Here is a 14,619-nt window from a genome sequence, read left to right on the forward strand (position 1 = left end):
AAGAAGTGCCACTATCCAGTCAATCAACCTTGGGGGGGGGGGGGGGGACCATCTAGTCTACCTTGCCAGTCTGCCTTGCCTCCAGAGCATTGTATGATTAGGGGTTGGAGTGACTATGGGCTCAAGATAGTGCAACAGTCTATCTTGAGTGCTCCAAGCAGTCAGATTGACAGTGGCAGTGGTAATGGAGGTAGCTGGGTGAATACGGATGGGGGATGGGAGGAGGCACACTTGGTTTTAGTGTGCAGCACCTCGCCACCTTGTGGCCAAGACAGAAATTGCACTTCCCTGGTTAACCTGAATATGCAAGCAAATACCTGCTGCCTGGCCCCTTCAGGTTGACCGGTTTAGACTATTTAGGATGGACCAGAGAGAAATGCATCTTTGACCCCTGCACCTCCCAACTCCCCTTTCACCCCAGCCCCTCCTTCCAGCCTCACCCCTGCTCTGTATGCCTAGCCCCTGACCCTCTCCCAGCCTTACCCCTGCTTCATCCCCAGGTTGGTCCGGGAGGTGACAGGGGTGAACGTGAACATGCGTGTGGGAATTCACAGCGGGAGAGTACACTGCGGTGTCCTTGGTCTCAGAAAGTGGCAATTCGACGTGTGGTCTAACGATGTCACTCTGGCCAACCACATGGAAGCTGGTGGCAAGGCAGGGTAAGTGGGGGCGGGGGAGGTACAGGTAGAGACCCAAAATTCCTTTCCTACTCACTCTCTCTCAGAAGAGGCTGTCATGATGTGGGAGTGGAGGAGGCAGGAAGAGGAGCAGACACACTGGAGCAGATGGGATTAAGAGATTTTGTGTGTGTGAGCACACACACAAGTGCACAAGGAGGGAATGGGGAGGGGGCTGTGAGTGTAGCTTAACCAACCTAATATGCATAAGATCCTGGATTCAACCCAAAGCACGGCAAGCAAGCAAGCAAGCAAGCAAGCAGGGAAGTGCAAATCACCATACTCTATGCACGAGCCGTAGAGAACATTGTCTTAACCTTCCAAGCCTTTGACCAAGTCCTATGTGATAAACGGTGGCTTGTGAACTGTGGTAGAGAGCAAGCTATTTCAGAGGAGAGAGACCAGTAACCTACAGGACTTTGAAAGCGGGAGTGGATACCTGGACAGAAAGGTCAGGCCAAAGTGGGCAGGAATGATGTGGGAAAGACACAGATGTGGGAAGACACAGTGGATAGAAGTAGCTCAGATAGTTTTTAGGGGCAGCCAGTGGCTAGGAGGGACCTGGATGTCAGGCTGGGGATTCAGACTCCAGCTTGTAGTGGCAGGAACTGTTGCTGGCTTCTGAGCAAGAATGAGGTGGGTGGGGCTAGAGAGGTGGTTTAGAGGTTAAGAGCACTGACTGCTCTTTCAAAGATACTGAGTTCAACTCCCAGCAACCGTGTGGTGGCTCATAACCATCTATAATGTAATCTGGTGCCCTCTTCTGGCCTGCATGAATACATAATAAATCCATCTTAAAAAAAGAAAAGAGATTCGTAAGATCAGAGGCATGTTCCTTAGGTAGGCTGCCGCAAACTCAGTCATGCTGGGTGAGGCATGGGAGGGTCTGGGTGCTGTGGGCTAGCACTGGAAATGACCTGGGAGTGTCCTGTCTGTCACATGTAAGGTGGGCTGCCATTGGAGCCAGAGCTGGGGCCTCGAGGTATGAATGACATCAGGGCAGGGCTTCAGTTCTCAGCTCACGCTTCTGCCCTTCCCCCACTGTAGCCGCATCCACATCACCAAGGCCACACTCAACTACCTGAATGGGGACTATGAGGTGGAGCCAGGCTGTGGTGGCGATCGCAATGCCTACCTCAAGGAGCACAGCATTGAGACCTTCCTCATCCTGAGCTGTACCCAGAAGCGGGTAGGTGGGCAGGCCCTGGGGGGGGGGGAGAAGGGAGCCCCAGTCTTTTGGATGGGAACCTTTTCATGGCCTGCTCTCCTCTCCTTTCCCTGAGGGAAGTCATTAGTTCCCCAGTGTTGCCTCCTGTCTCTCAGAAAGGGCCTGAGCGTGAGTCCGGGCAAAGCTGAGGGGGAGAGGGGATATTTTCATCCCACTTCAGTTGAAAAAAAAAAAAAAACCACCATAGGCCTCAGATCAGTGAGCAGGGAAGGCTACCTCAGGGTGCAGGGGACGGAGTGGAGAAGCTGAGGAATCTCCTCTGCCTCTGGGGTTTGTCTCTTCTCCTCTCTCCTCCTCTCTTTCCTAGTTGGCTGTCAATTCTCACTCTTGTGTTTTTCTCACTCCCTCTGGTGGATATATTTTTTGATGCCTCAGCCTGCATCAACTGCTTGCTTTTAAAAATGTAATATATATATATTTGCTTTCTGGGCATTGTGTGTACATATATGTATGTGAGAGTGTGCATGCCATGGCATGTGTGTGAAGGTCAGAGGACAACTTGGAGGAATCAGTTCTCTCCTTTCACCCTGCTAGCGCCTGAGGACTGAACCCCAGTTGTCAGGCTTGGCAGCAAGCCCCTTTACAGGCTAAGCCGTCTAGCTGGCCCCTGAGTCTTTGTTCCTTGAAACTTTTCACCTTCTGGTTTCTTTCTTGTTTCCCCTTTGTCTCAGCCCACATCTGCCAAAGGATAAAACTAAATTATTAGCAGGCCTCAGTTCTATTTTTAATAGCGTTGTGTTCTGCGTTCTTAATTTCTAAAGCAAATGGGGCATTTTCTGTTTCTCCCTCCTTTAGAACACCCTGCTGTGCCCTCCCACTGAGTTTATCTGGTGGCCAGTCCTTTGGTAGAGAAAAACTCCCTGTTGCTTAAGGAGTTAGTGTGGAAAGTAAAACTATGTAAGCCAGTCCAGGAGAGGCCTGGATGGAGGCAGTCAGTTTCTAAGGAGAGGCAGGGCAGAGAAGACACTGCCCATCCATGGGGGGTGTGGGTGGGGTTAGGGGGAGCAGGAGGACACCTTGACCTGTACCTAAAAAGGGGTTCTGGCTGATCAGGTACTCCAGCAGCAGCAGCAAGGGTGTGGGAGGAGAGCCACACTTTAGAGCAATCTCCTAAACACATGCTTGTTCACCACCAGAGTATGAATGAACTCTGAGGTCTTCTCCAGCCCTTCCATTACCCCTCCTCCCAGTCTCTGCGGCATAGGCGGCTAGCCTTCATCCTGCCTTGAGCCCTCTGGGTCTTGGTTCCTACAGTCAGCCGCTAGTACAAAAGGCAGGAAGGAGAGGCAGACCAATGGGGTGACAGCCCAGTCCCTGGAAGTGTGACCTCGAGAAGGCTAAGTGTCCCCTTAAACCCTGCATCAAACATCCTACCTCTGATGCCCGTTCAGAACAACAGAAAGGCAGACGGATGCTTAAGGAGTGTTTGCTCATGGGTAGCTGGCTGAGTCTCGCTTGTCCCTGACTTGTGATAACTCCATGGCAGGGGTCTGAGAGCTGCTTTTTAAAGCAGCAGAGGTCTATTCTGCTGACAGACCCGAGAAGAAGTAAATACTGGAGTCTAGGGCCCTTCTCCCTCCATCAGCCTCTGGATGCCTTCATCCCAGGTTCTACCCATTCATGAAGCTATAAGCAGAGCCCTAATAGATGTTGAACCTCATGTTCCAGGAGGAGAACCTGCCAGGGATGGAGCCCGTGGTACAAGCTGGCCTGGCTACCTGGGAGACTGGAAAGGAAGATCAACCTTCCATGGAGTACCCTTCCCCTCCTGTTAGAGGGAGGGCAGACTGCATGATGCAGCACATCTGTTAGGACTTAGGGAGCTCAGCCTTCAATGGGGGGAACAGAGGAGAAGGTTGGGCTATTGGGATTGAAAAGTTCCAGGACAGAATCTTGCACTCAGACTTGTAGGGAGCACTTCTTGCAAGCCACAGGCATCTCCTGCACCTATTTCTTCCTCATGAGACAGCTCTTACAAGTGTCTGTGCCAAGTATCCCAGACTTTGGGGAAGCAGGTTTCAGGGCAGCTGTTTCTCACCCTGCCCGGCTAGATTCTTGTTCCTGAGAGGAGTGAGGCTATGTGTCCACTGGGGTTCTCCCATTTCCTCTGCCCACACACTGAGGTGTCTCTGTTGCTCTCCAGAAAGAAGAGAAGGCCATGATCGCCAAGATGAACCGCCAGAGAACCAACTCCATCGGACACAATCCGCCTCACTGGGGAGCCGAGCGCCCCTTCTACAACCACTTGGGCGGCAACCAGGTGTCCAAGGAGATGAAGAGGATGGTGAGTTTCTGGTGGCAGGATGCTCCTGGGGCTGGGGAGGAAGGCTGTCCCTGAGCCTGAGGGGAATCTAGAAGGGAGGTGAGTAGGGGTCACCCTGACTTTAGGCTGGAATATAAAACACCCAACCCTAGACCAGTTCTGGACCATGTGTCCTACTATCCCATGGCTTGGGGACATAGCAACAGTGCCCTTCCCTCCCTCTGGGCAGAGCTTGTTGGTTTGGCTGCTCAGACTCAGCATGCCACTAGGGCTTCCAGCAGCCTCAGTACTGACAGCTGAGACACCATGGAGCTGGGTGACACTGCCCTCCCCAGCCCCTTCTAGCCCTTATCACATTCCCCAAGCAATTGGAAGCATATTCCTTATTCTAGCTGCCCAGAAACCATCCTGGTGCTTTTTGGCAAGTGCCTGGTGATGGCCCCCTTTGCTTCTGTGCTGAGAAACTCACCCCACCCCCACTAATGCCAACCTTTTAACAGGAGTGTCAGGCCGTAGGTCATATAGCCACCCAAGGCACCTTGCCTTCTTGGGGGTGGGGACACACACCCCTAGCTCACCCCAAATATAATATAGGATGTGGTGCTGGTTCATAGAGAGCAAAGAGGGATCACCAAAAGCCAAGTGGCAATGTCAGTACTGCCATTTTCTGCCCAGACCTCAGCCCCCACTCCTGGGGACACTGCTCAGGTCAGGAAGGAGGGATAATGAGGCTCAGGGCTAAGGGCAGGGTTGTGGTCACTGTGAGTAAGCTGAAGCAGGCTGCTGGCAATAATGATCAGGGTACAGACCAGAGGAGGTATAGATAGAGCCAAGGGGATGAGACAGACCCATGGGACTAAAGCGGGCAAGAGCCAGAGGCCTCGAGGAAGGGACAGCAAGAAAAGCGGAAGTCCAGACCTCCATTAAAAACCTGTACACTGTTGTTACAAGAGAAGTCAGGAGAGGCCTGGCCTTATTCAAGGCTTTGAACCTGGATGTCCACAGACCTGATCCACACCAACACAACCTGCTGGGCCCTCCAAATGCTTCCACAAAGCAAAGATCGGTGTCCACCCCTCCCTGTTGCTGCCTTCTCTTTAATAATCTCTCATAGACTCTGACTCTGAGCCCATATGGACCAAGCTTTGGGGAATTTGTCTGTTTGTTATAGTTGTTGTTGTTGTTGTTGGTGGTGGTGGTGGTGATGGTGGTGGTGTGTGTGTGTGTGTGTGTGTGTGTGTGTGTGTGTGTGTGTTAGGAGAGGGAAGGACAGAAGGATGGAGGGGAGTCTGGAGTAGGAAGAGATAACAAGAGCGGGGACTTAGAGGTACAGAGGAAGAAGGTAATAGCCAGCAGGCAGGAAAGTAGCCTGGTGGGAAGCCGATGCCCTGGAGGTGATTTTTCAGTGACATTCGGACAAACCTGCAACCTCAGTTTATTTCCTACAGTCTGGGCTGTGAGTCCTCCTTAGGCAGGCACATTTATCACCGTTAGGACAAGGCGCTCTAGAAGAATTAGCAGTAGGGGCTGCGAGGGAAGGGATGTCTCCAGTGGAGGCCACTCTGCAGGGGAGGCTCCTGGGTGTTAATTGCTTCACGCAGCGGGGAGGAAGATTGTGCAGAACAAGGTGCCCATGCTGCCTGGGCACAGTGTTCCCTGGGGACAGTGGCATCAAAGCCTTGTCTCACCAACTCCGGCTTGTCCCATGGGGAGTCTGGGCTGGGGGTGGGGACAGTTCCAGCGGCTGTCCTGGCAGCTGTTAGCTTTGGTATTAAAGCTTCCCAGAAATCTTTGGGGGAAGATGCAAAAAGAGCACTTTTACCTGTTCTGGCACATGGGTGAGTTAAAAACAAAAACAACAAAAATAAAACAGCATCAGAAAATACACAAAACCAAAAACTAGCCCACTGAAGATGGACGGTTTGGATTCGATGAGCAGTAACAGCAGGGAGAAAGGTACTAATCTGTGGTCAGTAGTTCTGTTGGAATCTTTATTGAGCTTTTCCTCAGCTTTCCAAACGCTGTGCTGAGCCAGGCTTCTGTGCTTGAGTGCACACCTTGCCAAGGCTTTAAGGTTGTGTATTAATAAAGGGCTGACAGGGAGAGGAATGTGAGCTGAGCTTGTGTGATTAAGCCAAGGACAGGGCTTTGCCCTGCCGGGACCAGCAGGCCGAGCGGGATGGAGCAATGCTGTCTTAGTGTGGGTGAGCGTGGAGAGAGGAGTGTGCCCAGTTCACTAGACTGAGGTTTAGGTGCACGGGTGGGTAGGTGGGTGGAAGTGCTAGAGATGGAACCCATATGGGTTTGTGTCCAGCCCTGAGCCACAGCCCAGCCCTGGCCTGTTCTTAGTGGCAGTGCCGAGCTGTTTGATTGCTAACAATGCCTTCTCCCCTGCTATCACTGCACACCACCTTCAGTGGATCCTGCACTGTCTACGCCAACATGGCATGGCATCCCCTGGGTGCTGAGGTTCAATCCAGCTCTCTTCCCGGAACAGGAAAGAAAGTGTGTCCTCCACAGTGGCTAGGAGGCGGGCACGTCAGGGTACTTTTGATCTGTGGAGATGGGCCTGCATATGTACAGTACCACTGTTCCCAGTTGTATAGTTTTGGCTGACTCATGGGATGGAACTCCATGATCTGGAGCCTCACATCGGCATCTTGAAGACAGCTTGCCTGCCCGTCTCTGCTCTGGCTGTGCTGGGCTCATTGAGGGGTCATGAGGAAAGCACAGGCATGGGCCCGTCCCCAGACAAGATGCTCAGCTGCGTGACATCCACTTCCACAGCTGGGAGATCCGGAGATCCCTACAGTCTAAAGAGAGGGTGGGATGATTCTCAGGGGATGAGGAGAAGGATCGGGCTGGTCTGAGCAGACAAACTGACTGAGTGGCAGGCCATCCTAGACTAGGTGTAGGCACCTAGGTGCAGGTCAGAGTGACAGCAGGGAACCCCCTAGCGGCTTCCATGGCACGGGACTGCCATGTCTGTTCAGCACCTCCCAGCCCTGGCTCATGAGGAAGTCCTTCCTGGGGTCTGCCAAGCCAGGTTCTCAGAATGAAATGGGTCGGGATCTGTTTGGACTTCCAGTTCACTCAGTGCTTGCCGAACTCCCCATTTGCTAACTAGTGCTCCCTGAGAGGTGCTCCTCCGGGCCTGCTCTGGCAGTTTGTATTTTATCTGCAAGTCTAGGGCTACCTATCACCTTCACCGCCTTCCATCACAGGGACCCCCCCCCACTCCTAGTCCTATTATGGCACTCAGACTCTGATAGTTTGTATCTTTAGTGATTACCTCTGAGGCAGGCTGTGTGGTTGACATCTGTCTGTGAGGGTTTAACCCTCTCCCTGGGCTTGCAGACTTGAACCACAGAAAGGTACTCAGACCCTACAGGTGTAGCATATGGGCTCCTTCCCTCCTATATCCGGTCAGCACTAGCCTCGCAAGAACACATTGGTTCCAAGATACTATGTAAGTGGTTGTAGATAACCATAACTGAGCTGTTTGGGGTGGGAGGCTTCTGGCTTCCTGGAGGATTTTTGTGATCAGTGTGTGCACGCATGGGTTGGCAAGTGTGGACAGGTGTAAAGTTCTGAGCATCTCAGCCATTTCTCTCCAAGCCAAGGACCAACAGGAAGGAGGGAAGGTCTGAGAAACATAAGGAGTCATGGTGGGGAGATGAAGGGTGCCAGCGGAGAGAACAAGCTCAATGCTCCTGGCACCTAGCACAGAGCCTGTGCCACCCATCAGAAGGACCCTGCTATGTTTACCAAGGGAAGGGAGGAGGGAGCTGTACTTCTGTTTATCGCAGCGGTCAATGGCAGAGAGCCACCGTGCTGGACTCTGTGGCTGCTCAGGCTTGTGTGTGCTCCTTGCTTGCTGGTCTCACGTCCTCTGTTCCTCTCTCCTTCTCTTTTAGGGCTTTGAGGACCCCAAGGACAAGTGAGTAGTGTGTCCATTGTTTTTTTCCTCCTTCCCCCTTGGCTCATTCACGTGACAGATGTTCAGCCGTGGCTGGAGCAGTAGCCCAGGAGGCTGTGCTCGCCCCCGCATGGCTCCCTTAGGGAAATGCAGACCATGCACACCGGCAGCAGGGCTTGGATGTGCCCAGTATCTGGAGGGAACATCTTCTTCCTCCTCTTATGCTTCCCAGTTCTTACGAGTGCTAGAAACTATGCTCAAAGAACAGGTTCTACCTTGAGAAATTAGATTTTTAAATTCAGCACCATAAGCCTATTTCCCAAGAGTGTCCTACTCATGGCTCAAGTGGCAGATGAACCATAGTCCCTGTGGGAGGAGTTCCACCCACCTGTCCTAGCCTTAGCTCCAGGAAGAGGAGACAGCTACAGAGTAAAGAAAGAGGCTTACCTGTTTGAATAACAGCATCATCTTCAATAATACTCTACATTGCCAGCAAAGTCCTCTGAGCTTCAGGGACCTTCCGGTCATGTGCAGTTGTTAAGAACACAGCCTGGTCTCAGTCCCTGCTACCCCTTTCCAAGTTAGAGTTCACTGGGGGTCTGCCAGGTGTCTCTGGTCAGTCTAGATGGCCAAGCAGAGCTATCCACATGACAGCATCCCTGGGTGTCAGCTTGCCAATGTCTGCCCCGGGTTTTCCAGGAATGCACAGGAAAGTGCGAACCCAGAGGATGAAGTGGACGAGTTTCTGGGTCGGGCCATCGATGCCAGGAGCATCGACAGACTGCGATCTGAACACGTCCGCAAGTTCCTCCTGACCTTCAGGGAGCCTGACTTAGAGAAGAAGGTATGGATGGCATCAGGAGAGAGGGCCCTTGCCAGACCCAAGGCAGGGCATAGAGGGCAGCCCACAGGGTGACTTCCTCTCTCCTCCAGTGCCAGTGTCTTAATCTCTGATGCCACACCAGGACCCCAGGAGATGAGTTCTGGGGAGATTTCCATGGTTGGGAGGAATACATCTCGTTATTGCTGTGCCTCAATTTCCTTATCTGGGGATATTTAGCATATCAACATCAGGATCAGAGTGAAGAACAACTGAGTTCTGCCTGTATCAAACATATACAGTGGTGTCTACCACACAGGGAGTGTATTGTAAATGCTGTGCACATAATGATTACTATGATCATTGAGCCACCCAGTTTCCTGGGATCCATCAGGACCTCCAGGTGCTGCTTTAGAAGGGCCTCGAAGCTCCTTGTCCCACCTTAGGTTGTAATTGAAGAGCTCAGCAGGCCACCAGGCACCTCCCTTTGTCCTGTGTGTTCCTGTGCCCCCATCAGCCACTGCCAACATCAGGTGAGGCAGGCCTGACTAGTAAAGCAAAGTTATGGAAAGTGGGCCTGAGGGGTGTGTCCCTTCTAAGGTGAGCATTTGTGTGGCTAGATGGTGTCCTGGGAGGAGGTGAGACTGGGGGGTTGGGACCTTGAATAAGTCACCTGAGCTCCCCAAGGGAGAGTGAGTGCTGCCTGGACGTAGAAACCAAATCAGTCTGGGGACCACTGGGGACCACTCGGTGCCCTGTGAGAGTGGTGATGGTCTGCAGCAGTGGCCATTATAAAATATGTTGACTGTGGGCCAGCTGGCATAAAGTGTCTCATTAGCAGTCCCAAGTCTCTTGGTCACCGTCACATAAACTCCACCATAGGGGCATTTACCCTGGCTGCCCTCTGTGTAAGCCCAGCTCTGGTCTGCACGTGTCATGGAGGAGGGTGTCTTGGGCGATGGGTGTGTGGGATTGGCTGGACCGTCACAGGCAGTAGGAGGGTCTGGTGGAGCTCACCATGCATGTTTCTTCTCAGTATTCCAAGCAGGTGGATGACCGATTTGGTGCCTATGTGGCCTGCGCCTCGCTTGTTTTCCTCTTCATCTGCTTTGTCCAGATCACCATGGTGCCCCGGTAAGTATTCTTTCCTGCTCACACTCCCTCTTCTGGCTGCAGGACCGTCGGAGTGGGATGGGAACAGAGGAGGAAGTCTGCTAGCCTGCTCAGGCTGGGAGGCTGGCTTCTTAGTTTCCTCTGTGGATCTAGACAATCAGGGGTCCTGCCTCTGGGCTGGGGAGTGAATGCTTACACCTGGGTGAAGACCTCACTGGGCACTTCTCAGTTGCACAAGAGACTCCTTTCTATCTGTCACCTCCTGTCATACCTGCCTAAGTCACACAGAGCATCTGACACTCTGGCTCTGGCTTCCAGGTAACCTTTGACTCTTGCATATATATATATATATATATATATATATATATATATATATATATATATATATATGTGTGTGTGTGTGTGTGTGTGTGTGTGTGTGTGTATGTATATGTATACATACATACATACACACATGCATATATATTTTCAAAAGGTAATTTTTTTTTTTTTACTAGTGAGTGTAATTTCAAAGGAGGAGCTTCAAGGAAGGCTTTTCACAGAGAGGCCCACCCAAGCTTTGGGGAGAATTAACCATGTCACTAAGGACCACTGAGAGGCAGGCAGAGAGCTTTTGAAATGAGGTTTAAATGACGGCCATTCACAGGAGTCCCACCTAGGAGAGAAGTGTGTTGTCCTGTGTATGCGTGTGCATATGAGTATTCATGATGGGTATGTTTATATGTGTGCATTTTAATTCTTTACTGTGAAATCATTCAAGCACATGGAAGTCAACTCCCACCCCTAATATAGAACAGCAGTTAGTATTTTCCAGTATCTTTTTCATTTGCTTTTTTTCTGACTTTTAAAAATGAACTCTTATGGACATTTCTCCCCAATAAGCAATAGACAGCTGTTCTAAGGACATCTTCCTCCTTAAGCATAGCGGCTTCATATCAAACAAAACTAATGCATCTCCTCCTATCACCTGGTACCCCATCCATATCAAGTTTCCAAAACTATTCCCAGATACCTTCCTAGTTTACAGCCAGGGTTTGTCCTGGATCCGTCATTCCGTGTGGTTCAGCCGTCTATGCCATGCTTGATCTGAGGTGTCCTCCCTCCCAAACTTTATCTTTCTTTTTGAATGATTGTAGGTCCATAGAGAAACTGGAAAGTCACACGGTGAGCTTGCCCATGCCTCTTATGTATTTTCCCTAGTGTTGGCAGCCTCCTTCAGGGAGTCACAATGGTCACAGGCAAGCTCGCACAGTAACCATGCTCAGCCTGCAGACCATTGGGCCAATCCTCAGTTTCCCCTTGTACCCTTTTTCTGTTCCAGGAGCCACACTGCCTGGGATCCCCCTCTGCAGTTGGCTGTATCCATCTCCTTCTCCTTCCAGAGTTGGAGATAGTTCTGTAGCCTTGCTTGTCTCTTGTGAACTTGGCAAGACTAATGTGACCCTGCCAGGTGGTTTGTAGAGTTCGGGTGTGTCTGACGGTCTCCGTCTGGATTGAAGTTACTTCAGTGATGCTCCCAAGCATGGGGGAGGGGAGGGTATTCTTCCCCAGAGGAGGTACATGCTGTCCACTGGCCTTCTTTTAAAAGCTTGTTTTTTAAATTACATTTATTGTGTGTCTATTTATATGTGTGTGTACGCACTTGTGTGCGCACTTGAGTGTGTACACATGTGCATAAGCCACTGAAAGCATGTGGAGGTCAAAAGACAGCTTTCAGAGATTGGCTCTGTTCCTTCTACTATGTGGGTCCCAGGGATAGAGCTCCAGTGGTCAGGCTTGGTGGCAAGCACCTTTATCCACTGAGCCATCTTGCTTGCCCGACTTCTGCCTTCTTAACACCTTTGATTTTTATGGCATTTGTGTGTGAAGATACCCTTTATGTGTGTGTGTGTGTGTGGACTGTCAAAACACCTCAGGTGAAAACCAGATGCTGGGAGCTGGCTGCACCCGGGCTGGACAGCTCAGCCCATTCCTCCCATGGGGGCTGCTCAGAGCTGGTGGGGCTGTGGGTCCTGCCATTCGGCCCTAGTTTTTCTATGTTGACATGGAATAAGTAATAACGATGTGCATCAATGACTATCCCACTTTGTCCCATTGTGATTGACAATATCTGCCCATCCCGCACACAGTCTGCACAAGTCCCTTTGCCACAGGGCAGCAAGGCTCAGGGGTGGGGCCATGCCAGCTTCATTCCTGCCTGTGGCCACAGCTCCAGTTGGTCAGGGTGTTGACCCAGGTCATTCCACTTGTGCCCTCTAGGGAAGCCTTAATAGCCACTTTCAGGCTCTCTCTTTCCCTCTGGAGAACTCTCCCCTTGTTCTTGTTGAAGTCAGCCGAGCACTGCTTCTGTGGATGCCAGGAGCAGAGGCACTGTTGAACCCTCCTGGGTAGCAGGTGGTACCCCCCTCCACTAGCCCACAGCCTGACAACAATACCTGGCATCTCCAGGCCACCCCACCCACTACGGCCCTGTGGGTGTGCTACATCTGGCTGAGCTATGGCCGCAGGAGGGCAGTGGTTGGTTCTGGAAGGAAAGGCACCTGCAGCTCATCTGTCTGAGGCTTTCTGCCCTGCTCTCTCCTCAAGAAGACTAGGACACTTCCCTTGTTGAAATGCCTAAGAATCAGGCAAAATCTGAGCAAGAGTGGGAAAGGGACCCTGGCAATGGAAAGGGAGACTGGCAAGGTACACACATCACACTGTCTCAATGAAGAGTTGTCTGGGCTGCTGATGGAACAGCCATTTATCAGGCCCATTCTGGGCCCTGTTATTAACAGGTGATTTTTAAGATTGCTTCTCCCATGCTTCCTGCAGCACTGCTGTGAATAGCTAAGAGTCAAGCTGTTGATCCAGTATTCTCTGATTGCCTCCACTGGGTCCCGTGGGTAGCTGGTCCCCCAAGATGGTGGCCTGAGAGTGGGAGGAGCAGATGTGGACTGTATTGCAGCACAGTCCTGCATGGGCCCTCACTACAAGAGCTCTTCTTGGAGAACACTGGGAAGGACGGAGCAGTTGGGCGGCCCTGGGATCTGGGTCCTGGGACATGGCGGGTGTGGGCTTCCTACCAGGATGCATCTCCTTCTCACCCTTTCTCTCCCTTCCACCCCTAGCTCCCTGTTCATGCTGAGTTTCTACCTGTCGTGTTTCCTGCTGCTGGCCTTGGTGGTGTTTGTGTCTGTGATCTACGCCTGTGTGAAGGTGAGTCTCCCTCTCATGCCTCCCAGACGGCTTCCTCCCAGTGGCTGAGGCCATTGCTGAGGCCTGAGCATCACAGGGTACTGATCCACAACTCCAGCAAACCCAGCTGGAGACTAGGCTGTTCCTACAGCTGCCTCATTAACCCTTGTTAATCTCTGCAACAAGATTGCCATTGCTGTGTCAGTGTCAGATGGAACAAGAGGGCCGCTATCCAGAGCCTGAGACAGTGGATTGGTCAGTGAGCGTTCAGTAGAGAATGCATGTGGAGAAGGGTCACTGTCTGAAATTAGACAAGTCTAGAGAACACAGATAAGAGATACATATGACTCCATTGAGGCACAGTTTTAGAATGGCCACGTGGTGGACACCAAAGAGCCTGGCTTCCTGTTGTATGATTTATCTTGGTTTTCTCTTGGGCATACTTAGTCCTCTGTCTAGGCTGTATCTCTAGACAGTACTTGACCCCAGGCTATCCCCTTTCCCAGCAAGCCTTTGTCTCCTTCCATTATTTCCATCAGTGGGTAGTCAAAGACGCTCCATCCTCCAAAGTGGGCCCTTCACTAGTCTATTTGCTTAGCTGCCTCCTAGTCAAAAATCTTGGTGGAACATCTGTCAGGTCTAACAGGGACCTTAGGAATTATGTGTGAGGTAAAGGTGGGTCTGTCTTCCTGAGAGGATGGGGGGTGTCTCGCTGTATTGAAGGGCGGGTGCTGGCTCTCCTTCCTCAAGGCTGTGAGCCTCCTGCTCCCTGTTCAGTCAGTTCCTGCTTTGGCTGTGTAGTTGTCAAAGCCTCTTAGCCTGTTTGGTCCTAGTAGACAGCTTACTGTCTGAAACCATGGATATAACAGTAAGGCACCAAATTGTCCCAGGAACCAAAGGGGAAAGCAGCCCAACGCCCATCATCAGATGACAAGGCATAAATATGGCACTATGGTGAGGGACCAGTGTTCGAGCGCATGGGAGAGCCATGTCCTGTCACATGCTACAGTGTGGATGAGCCCTGGAGACAGTGCTGAGTGAGAGAAGCCAGGAGGCCCCATTCATATACTGTATCATTTCAAAAATGAAATTATCTGACAAATTTGTAAGTCAGAAAGTAGATTAGAGGTGGCAGAATGGGGAGTTGTGGCTCAGGGGGAAGTGTTTCTGTGCGCTCAGAGCGACGAAAGAATTCCGGAAATGGCAGCAGTAATGGTCACCCAATGTTGAGCCTGTAATAAACGCCACATTAAGAAGGCAAAATATGTCGTATTTTTTGCTACAACAATAAGAAAACATTACAGTTAGACTGAGCATTCTGGAACAGGTCTGTCATCTTAGCACCTGGGAGACTGCGGCAAGAGGACAGAATTCAAGACTAGTCTGAGCTATTTAGTGATAATAATCTGTCTTTAAAAAAAA

The 14,619-nt window shown here is 51.3% G+C and overlaps 1 protein-coding gene across 1 annotated transcript in view; it reads left to right on the plus strand.

Annotated features, from left to right (window-relative positions):
- The window catches only part of Adcy5 (adenylate cyclase 5), a 149,074-nt gene that overhangs the window by 115,270 nt on the left and 19,185 nt on the right, over nucleotides 1–14,619 (plus strand). The window contains exons 6-12 of the mRNA XM_021184630.3: nucleotides 501–659; nucleotides 1,725–1,866; nucleotides 4,049–4,189; nucleotides 8,086–8,108; nucleotides 8,787–8,931; nucleotides 9,944–10,041; nucleotides 13,131–13,218. Of these exons, the coding sequence (XP_021040289.1) occupies nucleotides 501–659; nucleotides 1,725–1,866; nucleotides 4,049–4,189; nucleotides 8,086–8,108; nucleotides 8,787–8,931; nucleotides 9,944–10,041; nucleotides 13,131–13,218 (796 nt within the window). The remainder of the gene's footprint in view (nucleotides 1–500; nucleotides 660–1,724; nucleotides 1,867–4,048; nucleotides 4,190–8,085; nucleotides 8,109–8,786; nucleotides 8,932–9,943; nucleotides 10,042–13,130; nucleotides 13,219–14,619) is intronic.

Source organism: Mus caroli, unplaced genomic scaffold (genome assembly GCF_978045245.1).
Source record: "Mus caroli unplaced genomic scaffold, Mus_caroli_1 scaffold_17, whole genome shotgun sequence".
Taxonomy (NCBI): Eukaryota; Metazoa; Chordata; class Mammalia; order Rodentia; family Muridae; genus Mus; species Mus caroli.